This window comes from Hyperolius riggenbachi, chromosome 2 (assembly GCF_040937935.1).
Source record: "Hyperolius riggenbachi isolate aHypRig1 chromosome 2, aHypRig1.pri, whole genome shotgun sequence".
Classification (NCBI taxonomy): Eukaryota; Metazoa; Chordata; class Amphibia; order Anura; family Hyperoliidae; genus Hyperolius; species Hyperolius riggenbachi.
Genome location: NC_090647.1, coordinates 59,368,926 through 59,387,237, shown reverse-complemented (window position 1 = coordinate 59,387,237; position 18,312 = coordinate 59,368,926). Strand labels below are relative to the sequence as shown.

Below are 18,312 nucleotides of genomic sequence, written 5' to 3'. Positions count from 1 at the left end.
ATTGAGAAAGGGATTGCTTTTGTGAAGTCATCGGAAAATGGATCCCTTTGGGAGCAGTTTGGCCATGTACACACCATGCAACTTTCTGTCCGATCACCCCATTTCGTACAAAAATCACCCGACTCCTCAGTTTATTGAAACCACCAGCTCCAGGTACCCAAAACTGCTCCGACTCCACAGCCCTGTATGGAGGCTGACATATTTTTCTTTTTAAAGGACCACTATTGCAAAAATTTTAAAATATATTGTATGTGTAAACATATACAGATAAGGAGTACATTTATCCCTAAGTAAAATGTGCTATAAATTACTATTCTCATATGTTGCTGTGAAATCTGACAGAACTGACAGGTTTTCGACTAGCTCATCTCCTCATGGGGGGTTCTCAGTGTTTTATTTCTTTTCAAAAAGCACTTAGTGAATGGCAGGTGTTCCATCCAACTGCCAAAAAAGTGTGCAGCGAGCACGAAGGCTGGCCAGCATCATTGTATAAATCCTTTTCAGGGACTTTCTTAATATAAAGAATAAAGGTCATGCTGAGAATCCCCCGAGGAGATGATCTGGTCCAAAATCTGTCGGTTCTGTCAGATTTCTCCTGCCCTACTGTAAGTGACAGCAACAGAGGAGAAAAGGAATTTATGGCTCCTTTTTTACTCTGGAAAGAAAAATACTTAAGTGTTTACATGTATTTTAAATTTTACATTTTTTTGGGGGGAGATGTTACCTGGCAGCCCTGCTGATCTATTTGGCTGCAGTAGTGTCTGGAGAATAACAGAAACAAGCATGCAGCTAATCTTGTCAGATCTAACACCTGATCTGCTGTGTGCTTGTTCAGGGACTATGGCTAAGGGTGCGTACAGACATGCGACTATAGTCGTTTAAAACTATCTACCGACGGCATTGCCCGACGAGCGTTCGTAAAAAGTGCACGAACGATCATTAAACGACCGACCAACGAGATATGTCGTTGGTAAAGAACGATCCATTCTGCCAGATCTTTTCCAACGACCATCGTTCAAAAAGTAGTGTCTGTACAATGATCGGTCGTTGATCGTTCGTTCTCAAAGCTTTGCACATGCTCAAACAGTTCTTTTTGACACTTGTGTTTGAAATCAGTTTATACATCATGTTGCGCACGCAACGCTCGTTCCAAGATCGTTCGTACACGAATGATGTTCAAAGTAGCCTTTCTTCAAACGATCCATCGGCCGATACATCCTTTAACGTTGTTTAGAACGAACGATCGTTATCGTATGTCTGTACGTACCCTAAGAGCCCATTTCCACTATCACGAATTCGTATGCGTTTTTCGCATGCAAATTCGCATAGCAATACAAGTGAATGGGACTGTTTCCACTTGTCAGGATTCCTTTGCGTTTCGCATGGCAGAGCCATCAGAATTCGCATACCGCTATGCTAATCGCAACAATGTATTTCATAGGAAATTCGCATGAGGTTTGGGTATGCGAATTTTCATGCGAATTTGCATAAACAATGGAAAAGCACACCAGCACTGCCATGGTTAAATGCGCATACATCGTCATTCATTGCGCAGTTCCTAAACCAGTCGGGTTGCCCTAGAAACGGACAATAGGTGTCCGTTTCATTGCCCACTTAGCAAAATGGGTCCTTGGCGGCCGGGCAGCGTATCAACTCACAGCTACATCCTGCGCTGTACGGAGGAGGCTGCATCCTGGTCCTACACTTTACGGCGGCTGCTGTGAGCAGAGTAACGGCACGTTTGTGCAGTTACAAGCTGGAACATGGTAAATGGGCTGCCCAGAGGGGAGGAAAATAACGGCAGCTCTACCTTCAATAACAGATCCCTCCCTACTATAGAATGGATTAGTCTGCATTGGCGTCGGAAAGGTAAAACTACTGACGTGACTGCCTGGCTCTAAATGATTATTGGCAGTGAACAATTACATTTGTATAAGACTATATACTGTGTAAAACATTACTCCAAAAAGACATATGTATGTCTTTTTGGAGTAATAAAAGTTGAAGAGAAATCGAGAGCCCAATATGGTGTAGTATGTCAAAATTGATTGGATAAATGGAACAGTGAGATGGTAATACTCACAAACACGGGTTACCACCTAGGTAACCACTCATTAGGCAGGTGAGGAGATTAGACCTGTCCTCACTCAGGATTAAGAAGTCGCTCTCTGTAGATAGGAAGAAAGGGGGTAGATCACCCCTCCCCCTGGGGTGGACTCAAATATATTGGTAGGTGAACAGAGGCGCCAGAAGGATAAAAGTACATACAATTTTTAAAAAATTGCTGGAAGTGGTGGACTCGCCTCCGTTAAAGCAGACACCAAGGACTGTAAATGTATAGATATACACATTTATTGAAAATACCCCAAAGATGCAACGCGTTTCGCGAGCACAGCCCACTTCTTCAGGCAATAAGCAGGGGATAAACAACAGCAATTCAGTTATAGCAAGCAGAGCACCTCTGTCTTTTTGGAGTAATGTTCAGTATTTATCTCCAGCCTGGAGCTGTCTGTAAGATAATTATCAGCCATTCAAAAGGTTGTAGAAGAGAGGAAACAGCAGAGAAAAGGCGAAAACTAATGAAACTATTCAGGAAAAATGGTTAATAAGATACTAATGGTTTCCAGCTTTTTTTCTTTATTATACTGACCTCTGTATCACATCCGTCATCCATTTTCCCTGCACTGCAGTAATCCATGACATACCGCATGATTCCTTAACCTCCTTGCCGGTTATTCTGCCCCGTCGCCATGGCGACCGGGGAAGCCCAGAAGGAAATCCCATTCTGAACTGGATTTCCTGCTTACTCTGATCGCCGGAGGCGATCTGAGTGGGTGCGGGGGATGCCGCGGCTATCATGTTTAAAAAAAAAAAAAAAAAAGTGCTGCGCTGCCCCCTTGCCGCAGGAATTGGACCGGCAAGGGGGTTAAAATCCTGAATGTAGTACCGCATGAGGTAAAAAGTTTAGTGAACTGTCATGCAGTTTTAGGCCCCGTTCACATCTAAAATCGCAAAACACCGGCAATTACCGCCTGGCGTTTTGCGGGAGTGATTTTCATGCGATTAACGCGGGAAAATCACTGGACACGTGGTGGTTTTGGCGCGATTAGCGGTGCTATGCATGCGAATCGCGGGCAAACCGCTGCATGTAACACGTTTGCGGTTATCGCTAACCGCAAACGTGGCAGTGAGAACACTGCCATGTGTTACATGCTGCAGCGGTTTTTAAAAAACCCTAGCAGTTTGCCTTGACCGGGAATCGCCCCCCTTGAACTTTTACCGTGGGTGTGATAATCTTAGGGAATTTAGGAGGGAGTCTTAAACACTGAATGTGGTATTTTACAAACTTTTTGTTTTGTTTTGTTTTGTTTTTTTGTATCAAACATGTCTTAAAGTGTACCCAAGACGATATGTGACATGAAATAAACGTGTATGTACCGTAGAAAACATTAATACCCAGCCTGTTTGACTTTTATTTTGCTGCCTAAAAGAGCTCATCTCTAAGCATGGAAGTGACAGTTTGTCTTGTCAGTACCTTGTCAGGAATATAGTAAACTTCACTGATGAGCAAATTACAGCCATACAAGTTTTTTCCAGGCAGAATACATTTTTTTTTTCTACATATTTCTCAGAGTAGAGGGAGAGAGAAAAAGAGTCAATATAGTTAATGTATTTTCATTTAGGGACACTTAATAGACTGCAACTAAGCCGAGACAACAACATTCAATCTACTTTCTAAATGTTTAAATATAAAATCATGGGATGTCTAAACAAAAAATCATTTTTAGGAGGATAAATATAATTTATCTTATCAGTTTATTTTCACCTCGGGTTCACTTTAAAGGATACCCGAAGTGACATGATGAGATAGATATGGGTATGTACAGTGCCTAGCACACTAACTATGCTGTGTTTCTTTTTTCTTTCTCTGTCTGAAAGAGTTAAATATCATCAGGTTTGTAAGTGGCTGACTCAGTCCTGACTCAGACAGGAAGTGACTACAGTGTGACCCTCACTGATAAGAAATTCCCCTTTGTATCTCTTTCTTGCTCTCAGAAGCCATTTTCTGCTAGGAAAGTGTTTTATAGTTGGAATTTCTTATCAGTGAGGGTCACACTGTAGTCACTTCCTGTCAGTCAGGACTGAGTCAGCCACTTACATACCTGATATTTAACTCTTTCAGGCAGAGAAAGAAAAAAGGAAAACAGCATAGTTATGTGTGCTAGGCACTGTACATACACGTCTATCTCATAATGCCATATGTCACTTCGGGTATCCTTTAAAGCAGGTATGTCAAACTGGTCCTAAGAGGGCCGAGATCCTCACATTTTTGATACAGCTCAAATGAATTGATGGGTCTGAGAAAGAGAGGAATGTGTTCTACCTGATGGACCAGACCTTTCCTGATTCAGTCCATGCTAAACACTGGCATGGATCTGGCCCTCCAGGCCTGGAGTTCGACACCTGTGCTTTAAAGGAAAGCTAAAGTCAATAGAAGTAGTGCAGATTAACTTACCTGGGGCTTGTACTAGACCCCTGCAGCCACCCAGTTTTTGTTTTCCGGGACTCGGCCCACTGTGCGTGTCCTCTATCGCGCTCCTGTTGCTGGGGGTATCCTGCACATGTGCAGTATGAGCTTTTCTTGTACTGTGCAGGATAATTCCGGCGACGGGAGAGTGATCGAGGACATGTGCTGCGGAGGATCGGTATGTCATGGGGCGGTCAGCGGCCGGTAGAAGCCCCAGGTAAGTTGATCTCTGGATTTTTATTTTTTTTTCCATTGACTTTAGGTTTCCTTTAAGGTAGCCACACATCATGCAATCATTGAAAACTCGGAAAAAAATCTGCTTTGGTCTGTATGTGAAGAAATTGTCAATCTACCCTACACCATTCAATTTTCATATAAATAAATCAGAAAAGTCCAATACTCCCAATCTTCTTTTATAGAATAAAAATGGGAAATTTTGATCAGATTTTTCAAATTGCCGTAGAATTGGATCATGTTGTTGTATTGTGTAGGCTTAGTTCACACACAAAAAGGTGTCCCGTTTTGCGTGTTTGGCTGTGTTCACACATAAACCATAGGAGCTACACTCCTTGCATTTAGCTGTTGGTTTTTTCAAGCCCTGCTAAAGTGGTGATAGTAGAAACCTAAAGAAAAAATGTAGTTCTAAAAGAAGCAGCCAGTGGCTACCTCGCCCTTTCCCTTGATTGCATTTTCTATTTTCTCTAATAGTAAATTTTGTTACCTGTTCTGAATAAGCAGCAGCATGATGGCCATGAATCAAGACTTTCTCATAATCTGTGGTGTTCTATAAATACCAGTAATTGATTTCATGTGCATTATTTCCTGTTATTGGAAGTACGAGACACTTGCTAACTAGTAATTTTCCATACCATGCTGAACCTGTTGTTCTCATTTCTTTAGCCATATACAGTCCAGACCAAAAGTTTAGACACACCTTCTCATTCAGAGTTTTCTTTATTTTCATGACTATGAACATTGTAGATTCACACTGAAGGCATCCAAACTATGAATTAACACATGTGGAAGTATAGTACATAACCAAGAAGTGTGAAACAACTGAAAATATGTCATATTCTAGGTTCTTCAAAGTAGCCTCCTTTTGCTTTGATTACTGCTTTGCACACTCTTGGCATTCTCTTGATGAGCTTAAGAGGTAGTCATCTGAAATGTATTTATTTATTTGTTGTATTTATAAAGCGCCAACATATTACGCAATGGTCTCCCAACAGTCTTGAAGGAGTTCCCAAAGATGCTTAGCACTTGTTGACCCTTTTGCCTTCACTCTGCGGTCCAGCTCACCCCAAGCCATCTCGATTGGGTTCAGGTCTGGTCCCGGTGGAGGCCAGGTCATCTGCGCAGTACCCAATCGCTCTCCTTCCTAGTCAAATAGCCCTTACACATCCTGGAGGTGTGCTTGGGGTCATTGTCCTGTTGAAAAATAAATGCTGATCCAACTAAACGCGAACCGGATGGAATAGCATGCCGCTGCAAGATGCTGTGGTAGCCATGCTCGTTCAGTATGCCTTCAATATCGAATAAATCCCCAACCGTGTCACCAGCAAAGCACCATCACACCTCCTCCATGCTTCACGGTGGGAACTAGGCATGTAGAGATTATCCGTTCACCCTTTCTGCGTCGCACAAAGACACGGTGGTTGGAATCAAAAATCTCAAATTTGGACTCATCAGACCAAAGCACAGATTTCCACTGGTCTAATGTCCATTCCTTGTGTTCTTTAGCCCAAACAAGCCTCTTCTGCTTGTTGCCTGTCCTTAGCAGTGGTTTCCTAGCAGATATTCTACCATGAAGGCCTGATTCACACGGTCTCCTCTTAACAGTTGTTCTAGAGATGTGTCTGCTGCTAGATCTCTGTGTGGCATTGAACTGGTCTCTAATCTGAGCTGCTGTTAACCTGCGAGTTCTGAGGCTTGTGACTTGGATGAACTTATCCTCCGCAGCAGAGGAGGGTCTTGGTCTTCCTTTCCTGGGGTGGTCCGCATGTGAGCCAGTTTCTTTGTAGCATTTGATGTTTTTTGAGACTGCACTTGGGGACACTTTCAAAGTTTTCCCTAATAATAATAATTATTATTATTATTATTATTTTTGGACTGACTGACCTTCATTTCTTAAAGTAACGATGGCCACTCATCTTTCTTTACTTAGCTGCTTTTTTCTTGCCATAATACAAATTCTAACAGTCTATTCAGTAGGACTATCAGCTGTGTATCCACCTGACTTCTCCACAATGCAACTGATGGTCCCAACCCCATTTATAAGGCAAGAAATCCCACTTATTAAACCTGACAGGGCACACCTGTGAAGTGAAAACCATTTCAGGTGACTACCTCTTGAAGCTCATCAAGAGTGTGCAAAACCGTAATCAAAGCAAAAGGTGGCTACTTTGAAGAACCTTGAAGAATACGACATATTTTCAGTTGTTTCACACTTTTTGGTTATGCACTACACTTCCACATGTGTTAATTCATAGTGTGGATGCCTTCAGTGTGAATCTACAATGTTCATAGTCATGAAAATAAAGAAAACTCTTTGAAAGAGGTGTCCAAACTTTTGGTCTGTACTGTACTTTGTTAGTAGGGAGACTTTTTTTTATCTTGTGGGGATTTTTTTGGTGGGTTTTGGTTATGCTTAAAGTGTATCTGAGACGATGGCACTTTTTTTTTTTTTTATATATACATATCTAGGGTTCCTCGCCACCGTCCAAAGCCTCCTGGATGCTCCGGTAGCAGCCCTGTTCTCTGCGGTAAGTCGGGTGTACTGCACATGCCCTGACCACATGAGCGGGCTTGGCCGCACTGCGCCAGCTGGTCAAAGATAATTGGGCTGCTATGGGAGGATCCAGGAGGCTTTGGTCGCTGGCGTGGGATGGGGCTGGAGGAAGCCCCAGGTATGTATAAAAATGTTACTCCCTATCGTCTCGGGTACACTTTTTAAAGTAAACCTGTAATGGAAAACGTGCCCCTAGGGGTTACTTCGGGAGGGGGAAGTCTCTAGGAAGCCTCGGATCCAGCACTGGCGGTCCCCGTAAATCCGGAGACCAGCTTGTCTGTGGTGTGCGCAGTACAAGCTTCCCTTCGGGCTCTGGCAGAAATTAAGTCCGATTGGGCCTATGCCGTTTCTGCCGGAGCTCGAGGGGAAACTGGTACTGCCCTTCCCTCATTAGGGAAGCCTCTTTAGGATCCAGAGGTTTCCCCTTCCCCTCCTGAGGTAAGTATCCCCCGGGGGCCTTTTTTCTTTGTTACAGGTGTCCTTTAAAAACTCAAAAGGGATGCTAAAGTACACCTGAACTGATGGTGTTATGGAGGCTGCCATATTTATTTCCTTTTAAACAATACCAGTTGCCTGGCGCATACTGGTGATCTTTCTGAATTCAGTAGTGTCTGAATCGCACACCTGGATCAAGCATGTAGCTGATCCAGCTAAACCTCTTTATCTGCATGCTCGTTCAGGATCTGTGGCTAAAAGTATTGGCAATCTGCATTGCTAAAAAGGAAATAAATGTCAGCCCCCATTAGCCTCTTACTTCAGGTGTCCTTTAAAATAAATTTAAAATTAAAATGTTTTCTATGATTCTTTTTTTTTTCTTTAGATTTGACATTTTGTGATGTGAAAAACTCTCATTTCTTTGGTATTACAATAATATTCAAATTCCAGCATATTTTATTTTAGTAGTTCAATCAATCAGTCGACTGACAGTGGTGGTACAGACAACTTTGTCCTAATTAGCCAGCTTAAAGAGGAAGTGATGTCACTGAAGCGTCTCTTGCAGCAGAGAGACCAGACCATTCTGGAGAAGGATAAGAAGGTAAGTGTGTGTGGCTTCTGTTTCTAAGATGTCTTCTTTCTTATGGTAATCCTATCCTCAAACCACTGCAGTTTGCTTTTATTTTGATAAGTGAAGACAGCAGGAAGCTAGAAACCAATGCAATCCCTAAGGCTAAGTTACAAGCCAGAGTCTTAAGGTGCCCATATATATAAATTATTTTTTTATTTTTTTTTGTGAAAACTTTTGTTTTTGTCAATAAAAGTTCTTCATTGCATAAATACAATGGTTCGCAAAATTATTCGGCCCACTTGAATTTTTGCACATTTTGTCATATTTACTGCCACAATCATCCATCAATTTTATTGGAATTCCACGTAATAGACCAGCGGTGGCGAACCTATGGCACGCGTGCCAGAGGCGGCACGCAGAGCCGTCCCTGTTGGCACGCGTGCTGCGTCCCATCGCTTTCACCACAATATTAGCCATACAGAGCTCCCTGATGGTCCGTTTCTGAAAAGGACTAGATATCTCATGTAAAAGGAGGTATCGGCTACTGATTGGGATGAAGTTCAGTTTTTGGTCAGGGTCTCTCTTTAAGTTCAATGCAAAGTTAACAAAAAATGTCCCTGACAGGACTGTGTAAAGAGTTAATTGCAGGCCACACAGTGCCGGTGCTTCCATAGAGGCAAAGGGTGCAATTGCCCCAGAGCCTGTGGGGGCCCCCAAGGTGCCCCTCCAGCAATAGTAGCCTATGAGAGTGGGGATGCTGTGCATTTACTTTGTATAGGAAAAGGAGGGGAATAATGGGAACCCCAAAAATGTTTTTGTGGACATATGATCACCTAATGATATTGTGGGTGGGGGGATTGCATCGGGCCTGGCTGCCAACTCAGGGGCCCTGGGGGTGATTTGGTTGGAAGGCCCCATAGTTACTTTTGCCCCAGGATCCCATTGAGGCTGAAACCGGCCCTGAGTTCTATGTTTGTTCAGTTTTGGCCAGTAGTATCTAAATAAATATAAATATAAATGGGTAAAAAAAAGTGCAACAACCCAGAAATGATACAGGACGTAAAGCAAGTTTTCAGAGATCCTGTCCCCTTTGGGCAAATTTTTTTTTTGGTGCACAAAGAAGAATAAATCCTTAAAAGTGAAGACCTCTTTGAATTTGAATTTTTTCAGTTTTGTCCTTGCGTTGCACAGCCTACAACTTGCTAATAATCCACTCTGTATTCTGGCAGGTTCTGGTCTATTTGATATGCATTAACCTGCTGAGCGGTCTGGACGAGCTCAGCTCGTCCAACACCGCCAGAGGCTGCCGCTCAGGCCCTGCTGGGCCGATTTTCGTAAAATAAAAAGCAGCACACGCAGCCGGCACTTTGCCAGCCGCGTGTGCTGCCTGATCGCCGCCGCTCTGCGGCGATCCGCCGCGAGCAGCGGCGAAAGAGGGTCCCCCCAGCCGCCTGAGCCCAGCGTAGCCGGAACAAAAAGTTCCGGCCAGCGCTAAGGGCTGGATCGGAGGCGGCTGACGTCAGGACGTCGGCTGACGTCGATGACGTCACTCCGCTCGTCGCTATGGCGACGATCTAAGCAAAACAAGGAAGGCCGCTCATTGCGGCCTTCCTTGTTTATTCTGGGCGCCGGAGGCGATCGGAAGAACGCCTCCGGAGCGCCCTCTAGTGGGCTTTCATGCAGCCAACTTTCAGTTGGCTGCATGAAATAGTTTTTTTTTTATTTAAAAAAAACCCTCCCGCAGCCACCCTGGCGATTTAATCAGAACGCCAGGGTGGAAAGGGTGGGGGGGGGGGGGGGGGGGGGGGAGAAATATAGAAACATTGTAGTCAAACACATCCTAAGCCCCACCCCTTTTGTTAGCTCCTACATACTAGAGCTCCCCATGTATCGACTTCTTCCTGTCTAGTAATTTTAGCCTCCCCCTGACTTTAATTCCTTTTCTAAAGTCTGACCTTTCTTCACCCTTGTCACTGCCTCTGGCAGCTACGGTCCACATCACTATAATACTTCCTACTTTTGGCTTTGAAGGAGGAAGTATCAGAGTGATGGAATGCAACAGTGACAAAGGTGAGTTAAACCAACCTGCTCCGCCCCCACTGCAGCTTGCAGGTGTAAAGCTTCTGTGTCATTCAAAACACAAAGTTGGAAGCTCATCCTTAGTGCTAATGTTTTTGAAAAAAATGTGCATTTACTGCATGCTAACTAAAATCCATCCTGTGCTGTGCGTTTGTTTGAAGCTGACAGAACTTAAAGCAGACTTCCAATACCAAGAGAACAACTTGAGAACAAAGATGAATGGAATGGAGAAGGCCCACAAGGAGTCTGTTGAGCAGCTGCTTGTAAGTACTTTGTCATTGCTGGCCTTACTACCACTGAGCATGCCCAAGATATCATCTGTGATTGGTTGTTTCCTTATAGTGACAGTTATATAATGCAAACTAGACTGGCTCAAATTGCTGTTCCATCTACATTTGTAGATTAGCTTATTAACCTCTTGAGGACCGCAGTGTTAACCCCAATAGTGACCAGGACTTTTTTTTTTTTTTTACTAAACTGGCCACTGCAGCTTTAAAGTGGGTCCTAGATAAACTTTTACTCATTGCATAATTCTGTTCCTTTCATATAGTTTATAGGGCATTCCTCAAGCCAAATACTTTTTCTGTTTTGTTTTAATACTCTAATTCCCTATAAACTAAACAAGCCTTGCCCACAGCTTTTCAGAGAGCCTTGGCACTCAGGCTCATGTAGCAGAGCTTTATGGGAGCTCAGTCTGGGCAGGAGGAGGAGGAGGTTACTAGCCATTGATTTCAGAGGCAGAGGGGAGGAGGAGAGGGGACTGAATTTACACACAGGCAAACTCATAGCATCTCCAGCCCTTAGGCCTGTGACAAACAGAACATGGCTGCCCTCCTTGTATCACAGCAATAAATAATAATAAAGCTGCTTGCAGCTAGATTTGCTGTGTAAACTATCTAAACTTTAGATAAAATATATAGACAAGTTATAGTTTTTCATCTCGGATCTGCTATAAGGCCTAACTGCAGGGTTCCCCCCCCCCCCCCCCCCTTTTTCTCCCCACCAACAGAGCTCTCTGTTGGTGGAGTCTGATCGCTCCCCAGTTGTTGTTGTTGTGTGTTTTTTTTTTTTTTAATAAATTTCCCTATTTTTATTTATTTTATATTGCCCGCTCCCTCCCTCCCCCCGCCAGCCAATCAGCGTGATCAGCTGTCATAGGCTTTAGCCTATGACAGCTGATCACTCCCTAGCCTATGGAGGAGACAGCTGTGTCACACAGCTGTCCCCAGTACAGCGCTGCCTTACATCGTAGCACTGTACGGGGTAATTAGACAGCGTACTTAGTTGCCGGCAATTAGTCGCCGTTGGGAGACTGAAGGTGGAGCTCCGCCTTCCAAGCAGAGATGCGTGTGCATCAGCGCGTGCGATCTGTTAGCCCCAGATCGGTTCTGGAGCGTTTTTATAAAACTCTAGCAGTTTGAAAACCGCTTGGGTAATGTATTTCAATGGACTGGTGCACACCAGAACGGTTCGTTTTTTCCACAAACGCAAACTCTGAGGCTCCAGCATTTTTTAGATTTCTGAGGCGTTTCTGCCTCAAGTATAGGAAAGTGGAAAACCGATCTGAAAAACGCTCGATCAGAGCGGTTTTCCAGGCGTTTTTGTTACAGAAGCTGTTCAGTAACAGTTTTACTGTAACAATATATGAAATCTGCTATACAGAAATGCTCCAAAAAACGCTAGGCATGTTTAGAAACTCTCTAAGGGCCCTTTTCCACTGCAAAATGCAAAACGCAACTTTATCAATTGTGAGGTGCGTTTTTTTTGTGCATTTTTTTTTTGAGTTTGCGTTTTTCTGATTGGCAAGTGGCAGGGCCGTTTCTTGCCCCGTTCAGCCGATTCTGCTGAACGGGGCGCCGATGAGTGACAGATTGGGGGGCGCCAGGCAGAAGAATGGGACGTCACTGCTAGGAGCCGGTGACGCGCGGACGCAGTGCAGCGAGAGGCAGGAGGAGCTGTGCACCAGCGCGATCACCGGCTTCCTAGATTCTTCTGGGCGCTCCTGCGTGTTGACGTCACGTGACAGGAGCGGCCGCGCTATGACATCGACCCTGTCACGGACGTTTCCTCCTACTGTGCAGCAGCAGTGTGCGGCGGAGCCCAGCCCCAGAAGGTGGAGTCTTTTTGGCCAGTCGGACTCGGGCCCCTTGCTGCCGCTGCCCGTTAGCATCTCCGTGGTCCCCCGCCCGGACCCCCACCGATCCTGGCCCGGCGCCTTCTTCCAGTTCCACCTGCCATGAGATGGACATCATGGTAAGTAGGCAGTAAGGCAGGCAGTCTATGTACTGCACTGCCTCTCTCTTTCTGATGTGGCTGCTGGGGGAGGGGGATGCGCTTTTTGCCCTGGGCTGGTGGTCAGAGCCCACCATGGTGATGGTCTGACAGTGTGACTCCCTGGCTGGGGGTAGGGGGGCGCTCTTTTTGCCCTGGGCTGGTGGTCAGAGTCTGACCACCAACCAGCCCAGGGCAAAAAGAGTACCCCCCCAATCCCCAGCCAGGGAGTCAGTCAGACCATGGTGGGCTCTGACCACCAGCCCAAGGCAAAAAGAGCACCCCCCCTACCACCCACAGCCAGGGAGTCAGTCAGACCATGGTGGTCTGACGGTCAGACCACCATGGTCTGACTGTGACTTCCTGGGGGGGGGGAGGGGGAGGGAATCACTTTTTTTCCCTGGGCAGGTGGTCAGACCACCATACTGTGACTCCCTGGCTAGGGGGGGAGGGAATCGCTCTTTTTTCCCTGGGCAGGTGGTCAGACCACCATACTGTGACTCCCTGGCTAGGGGGGGAGGGAATCGCTCTTTTTTCCCTGGGCAGGTGGTCAGACACAGAGTAAAAAAAATAAATAAAATAAAAATGGTGAGTTGGTTTCAAGAAGCCTTTTGACATGATTTCACTTAGCAGCTTTGATTTTGGGGGGCGTATTTTTTTTTTTTTTTTTTTTTTTTTTTTTTTTTTTTTTTTACTCTCGAACAGGGTGAAATATAGCCTAGAAACTGCCCTGGCAAGTGGTGTTTTAAAAATAGATAATAGTGGTTAAATCAATACAAAATGCATTTCTATGCGTTTTTCATGCGTTCCTATACTTTACATTGCAACGCATAATCGCACAGACATGCGTTTGCGTGTTTTTTTTTTTTGTTTGTTTTGTTGTTGTTTTTTTAAATCAAACCGCAGCAGTGGAAAAGCCCACCCAAGATTCTTATTTTATACAGGCTGCACTTCAGAATCAGCAGACACATGCATTTTTTGGCAAAAACGCAGCTAGTGGAAAAGAGCCCTAAACATGCCTAGAATCGCTCTGAAAATCTGCTTCAAAAACCTCTAGCGTGTTGCGGATCTGCTAGAGGTTTTTGGTGTGCACTAAGCCTAGTAGTTGAGAGACCAATTTAAGAGAAAGCGAGAGGTAAAAGACTGGTTTATGAGAGCAAACAAAAGTTGGTAGGTCCGCACTTTGTCTCAGTACAAAATAATTTATTTAGGACATATCCCAACACAGTAAAAAAGCAACCGCTGTCATGTTTCGGACTCAAATAGCCATTGGCTATGATTAAGGACCTGCCAGCCCAAAACATGTCAGCGGTTGCTTTTTTTTACTGTGTGCTGACCTACCAACTTTTGTTTGTTTTTCCTGTGGGCCTGGCAGCCTGTGATCCAGCACCAGGGACGCTCAACTTCGCATTCGGATTAAATTCGAATAGGGTTATTCGAATTTCATCCTCCTAATTACAGCAGCTGTGCGGGTGGCCGAGGGGGGTTAATCTTACCCATCAGGTGTCTTCTTGCTCCCTCCCTCGGCGCCTCCCACGCTACGTTCCAATCCGGCGTCATGTGATTACATACACTTCCTCTTTCCGGGTTGAAGGAGGAAGTGTATAGTCACGTTACCGCCAATTGGAACGTTGCGTGGGAGTAGCCGAGGGATGGAGCAAGAAGACACCTGATGGGTAAGATTACCCCCCTCGGCCACCCGCACAGCTGCTGTAATTAGGAGGATGAAATTCGAATAACCCTATTCGAATTTAATCTGAATGCGAAGTTGAGCGTCCCTGTCCAGCACTGTCCTGTGCAGTGGTATCCCACGGTTTTTTTATGAGAGCAGCTGTTGGAAAAACGAGGAAACCATCACGTGGCTGTAATGTTTTTGCACTGTGCTTGGGACTAAACCTTTTCAGAAAGGTAGAGCTTTACTCTGAAAGTGAGAATTCATGAAGTCTATTTGGATTGGCAGATATATAAAGCCTATTTTTAATGTTTTTGTTTTGTCTCTGATCTCTTTTAGGGTAAAAACCGGGAGCTACTGAAACAGGTCGCAGCTTTATCCAAGGGTAAAAAATTTGATAAAAGTGGCAGCATCCTGACCTCCCCATGAGGACCCATAAAGAAAAAGGACGCAGTATTAATCTGTGAAGCCCTTAAAACGATTGTCACAAGGGAACCTTCATTTTTAGTATGTTTTATAATAATCCCTTATCGGACTTCTTCACTTATTAAACACCCTCCTCCCCCCCCCCCCCCCCCCCCCCTTTCGGACACAACCAACTTCAACTGGCTTGAAGACCCCTCTGATCCAGTTCTGTTACAGACGAGAAGCTGGCATATTGTCATTTTAAAACAAAAAAATTATGAAAAAAAAAAAAAGCTCAAGGCAATAAAAGGAGAGAAAAAAAAAAAAAGTAAGAGAACCCTATAGATCAGCAGCCGGATTTGTTTTATCGATGCTCACGTTTTAATGAGCGTTTTACCCCCGCTGCTGTGATATTTTTATCTTTTTGTGTGTGTATTTTTAGTAATTAGGTTTTTGTTTTTTGTTTTTTTTTTTAAAGCCATTCAGTTTTTAATAATGTGGCAGACTTCATGATGGTGCTTCTCCCCTTTGCTGTTGGCAACAGATCTAAATGCTTTGGAAAATTAGTTTGCTGCTGGCTTCCTTTCATCGTGAAAAGGCTTAAAGGAGAACTCCACACTAGTGCAGCGGTGTGGGAGGTTCGACAAGGTGTAATTCGGAATTGCCACTTTTAACGCCTCTGTTGGGCCGATGCGCAACATTTTTGGCTTATGCAGTGAAGGTAGAAAAAAAAAAGTGCTGTGACTATAGCAAACATTCATATATCTCTTGTGTCCATTTGTATTTTAGTCTAATTGTTCCATTCTGCAGTATTTTCAGGGAAAGCTTGTGTGCCGTGATTGGTTGCACAAGTGTTGGCGCAAAAACAGAAATCCTACTGAAGAGTATTTATGTATCTAACGCAAAGTATACATGTGCTGATATCGGCACTCCAGAAGTTCCATACCCTCGTTCAATTCCCTGCAGATTCTATCACTCTGATTGAATGGCCACCGATTCTCTTAACCATTTCAGCTGCGCGGACGTGATCTTCACGTCCGCAGCGGCAGGTGCTAGAGCCGCAGGGACTTGCTAGTCACATCCCTGCAGTTTGGGGGGGTCTGCAAGCGTTCTTGCGGGCAGATGCTTGCCATAGCGCTGCTGCTAGCCGGGGGGATTGGCTGCAGGGGACAAAAGTCCCCCATGCCAATCCGAGCATGTCCGCTGAGAATAATCACTGTTTTTGTTCAAAAACAGTGTTCTGTAAATGGAGTCTCGTTGTTTCCACCGCCCGATCGTTAAATTTATGAATGGAAACAATGTTTCCATCCATAATCTCCCCGCCGCTGTGATCGGAGGCTTCCGGTGGAAGCCTACGTCACTTCCACTTGTTACAATGTAACAATACATTGTATCCTATTACGCTACGTAGAATTTTGCTCAGTGGGGACATTTTGTGGCCAAATAGTAAAAAACACCTACTGACTATAGGGGGGGGAAATATCTGTCAAGAGGGCATCTTATTAAATAACGGGCTCAAAATTAGTGATGAATGTAAAACTGAAAAAAATGCACCTTTATTTCTAAATAAAATATTGTCACCATACATTATACTAGGGACATAATTTTAATGTTGCAATAACCGGGACAAATGGGCAAATTGTGTGGATTTTAATTATGGCAGCATGTATTATTTTTAAACTATAATGGCTGAAAACTGAGAAATAATAATTTTTAATTTTTTTTGTATTATTCCTGTCAAAATGCATTTAGAAGAAAATAATTTTTAACATAATGTACCACCCAAAGAAAGTGTAATTGGTGGTGGAAAAAACAAGGTATAGATCATTTATTTGTGATAAGTAGTGATAAAGTTATTGTGGAATGAAAGGGAGGAGAAAGGGGAAAATTCCTCTCGTCCATAAGATGAAAAATACCCGCGGGCTGAAATGGTTAAAACGTCCGATAATCCAGGACCTGGAGCCTCATACAAAGATGCTCTAAGGGCTGGTTCACATTGGGGCGAATGCACTGTGCATGCTAATTAGCAGTGATGGGCAAAGTACAAATGCAGTGTCACCCTATGAGGGGGTTCTCACAGTAGCATTTTGATATTTAGAAAATTGAAATCTTGCTGCATGCACTTTTTTTTTTTTTTTTTTTTTTTTAGCGATTCTGCTTAAATGTGCAAAAAAATGCACATTCCATTAAAGTGTACCAGAGCTGATAAAAGATACGTTTTATACATACCTGGGGCTTCCTCCAGCCCCATCCGCATGGATCGCTCCTACGCCGCTGTCCTCAGCCTTCTGTTGCCAGTACGGTCCCGTAACTTCAGCCAGTCTGTGCAAGAGAAGCCCTCTACGTATCTCTCTGGTGGCTGCTGAAGGGATACGTAAAGAGTGCACTTCTCTTGCGCAGACTGGCCGCGACTGGCTAAAGTTACAGGACCCGGTACTGGCGACAGAGAAGGCTGAGGACGGCGGCGTGGGAGCGATCCGTGCATATGGGGCTGGAGGAAGCCCCAGGTATGTATGAAACTTTATCGGCTCCGGTTTCCTTTAAAAATCGCATTGCAAAGTTGCAATGGCTAAGTACTTAGCAATTCCCGTTTTGCACTGTGAACTTAGCATAAAAGTGACTGCTATGTTGCCGCTCCTGAACCCATCACTTGTATTGAGGTTCTGATGAAAACTGATCTCGTGACCTCAGAGTTTGTGGCCATGTTTGCTCAGAAGTGCACTGTCTGCTTCTCAACCGCAGTGGTCTCTAAATTTAGCAGGCGTCCGAGGTAAAAACACTCCCAACACCACCCTGCGCATACAGGGTGGTGGCCCATAGTGATGGTCATATCTAGGAGAACTCATGGAGGAGCTTGTGATTAGTTAGATCAGCTGACACATTTGTAAAGCTCTGATATGCTGGGATCACTTCCTGCCTTAGCACACGTTCATGACTAGCAAATCAGAGACTTGTATATCAGTCACCTGACCAAACTGATCACATGCCTCTCTGTGAGTCCTCCTAGACACGACCATCATGAGTAGCCCACCATCTGTTTCTCTTTTTTCTTGATTAAGGTTCAGCTTGATTGTCTGCTTTGATCTTTGCTGTCAATGAAGAATGTGTTCTTAGAATGCATTCATATTGTTAAGAATGCATTCATATTGTTAAGAATGCATTATATAAACTGATTTTTCTCTGTATTCTGTGCAAATGGATGTGATTATAGCTTTCTTTCCTATTCATTATTAAAAATGGACTGCTGTCCAAAATAAAAAAACAAACAAAAACAAAGCTGTACATAGGGTGTAGTCATTTGCTGCAAGGACAAACCTATTCTGCTTGGTCTGCATGATAAAGTAGATTTCCAGGTATAACTGATGTCGTCGTCTCAGGGAAAGTGATCTGTTTAGAACCAATATGCATCTACACTGCTTTCTTTTGGAGACCTGTGAAATACTGTGGTATATATCTCAATTCTATGTATGTTGGTACCAGGAGTAGATTTATTTGGCATCATGCTAGGCAGCCACTCTGTTTAATATTTAAAGGTAACCTAAAGTGAGAGGTTTATGGAGGCT

The 18,312-nt window shown here is 44.1% G+C and overlaps 1 protein-coding gene across 2 annotated transcripts in view; it reads left to right on the top strand.

Annotated features, from left to right (window-relative positions):
• Positions 1–17,184, top strand: part of FAM76B (family with sequence similarity 76 member B) — a 42,780-nt gene extending 25,596 nt beyond the window's left edge. Inside the window, exons 8-10 of one of the 2 annotated variants that reach the window (XM_068264923.1) lie at positions 8,217–8,352; positions 10,563–10,664; positions 14,684–17,184. In XM_068264923.1, coding sequence (XP_068121024.1) covers positions 8,217–8,352; positions 10,563–10,664; positions 14,684–14,773 — 328 coding nt within the window. In that variant the 3' untranslated portion in view covers positions 14,774–17,184. Of the gene's footprint in view, positions 1–8,201; positions 8,353–10,562; positions 10,665–14,683 lie in introns of both variants that reach the window. The other variant, XM_068264922.1, reaches the window with a different exon arrangement.
• The last annotated feature ends 1,128 nt before the right edge of the window (positions 17,185–18,312 follow it).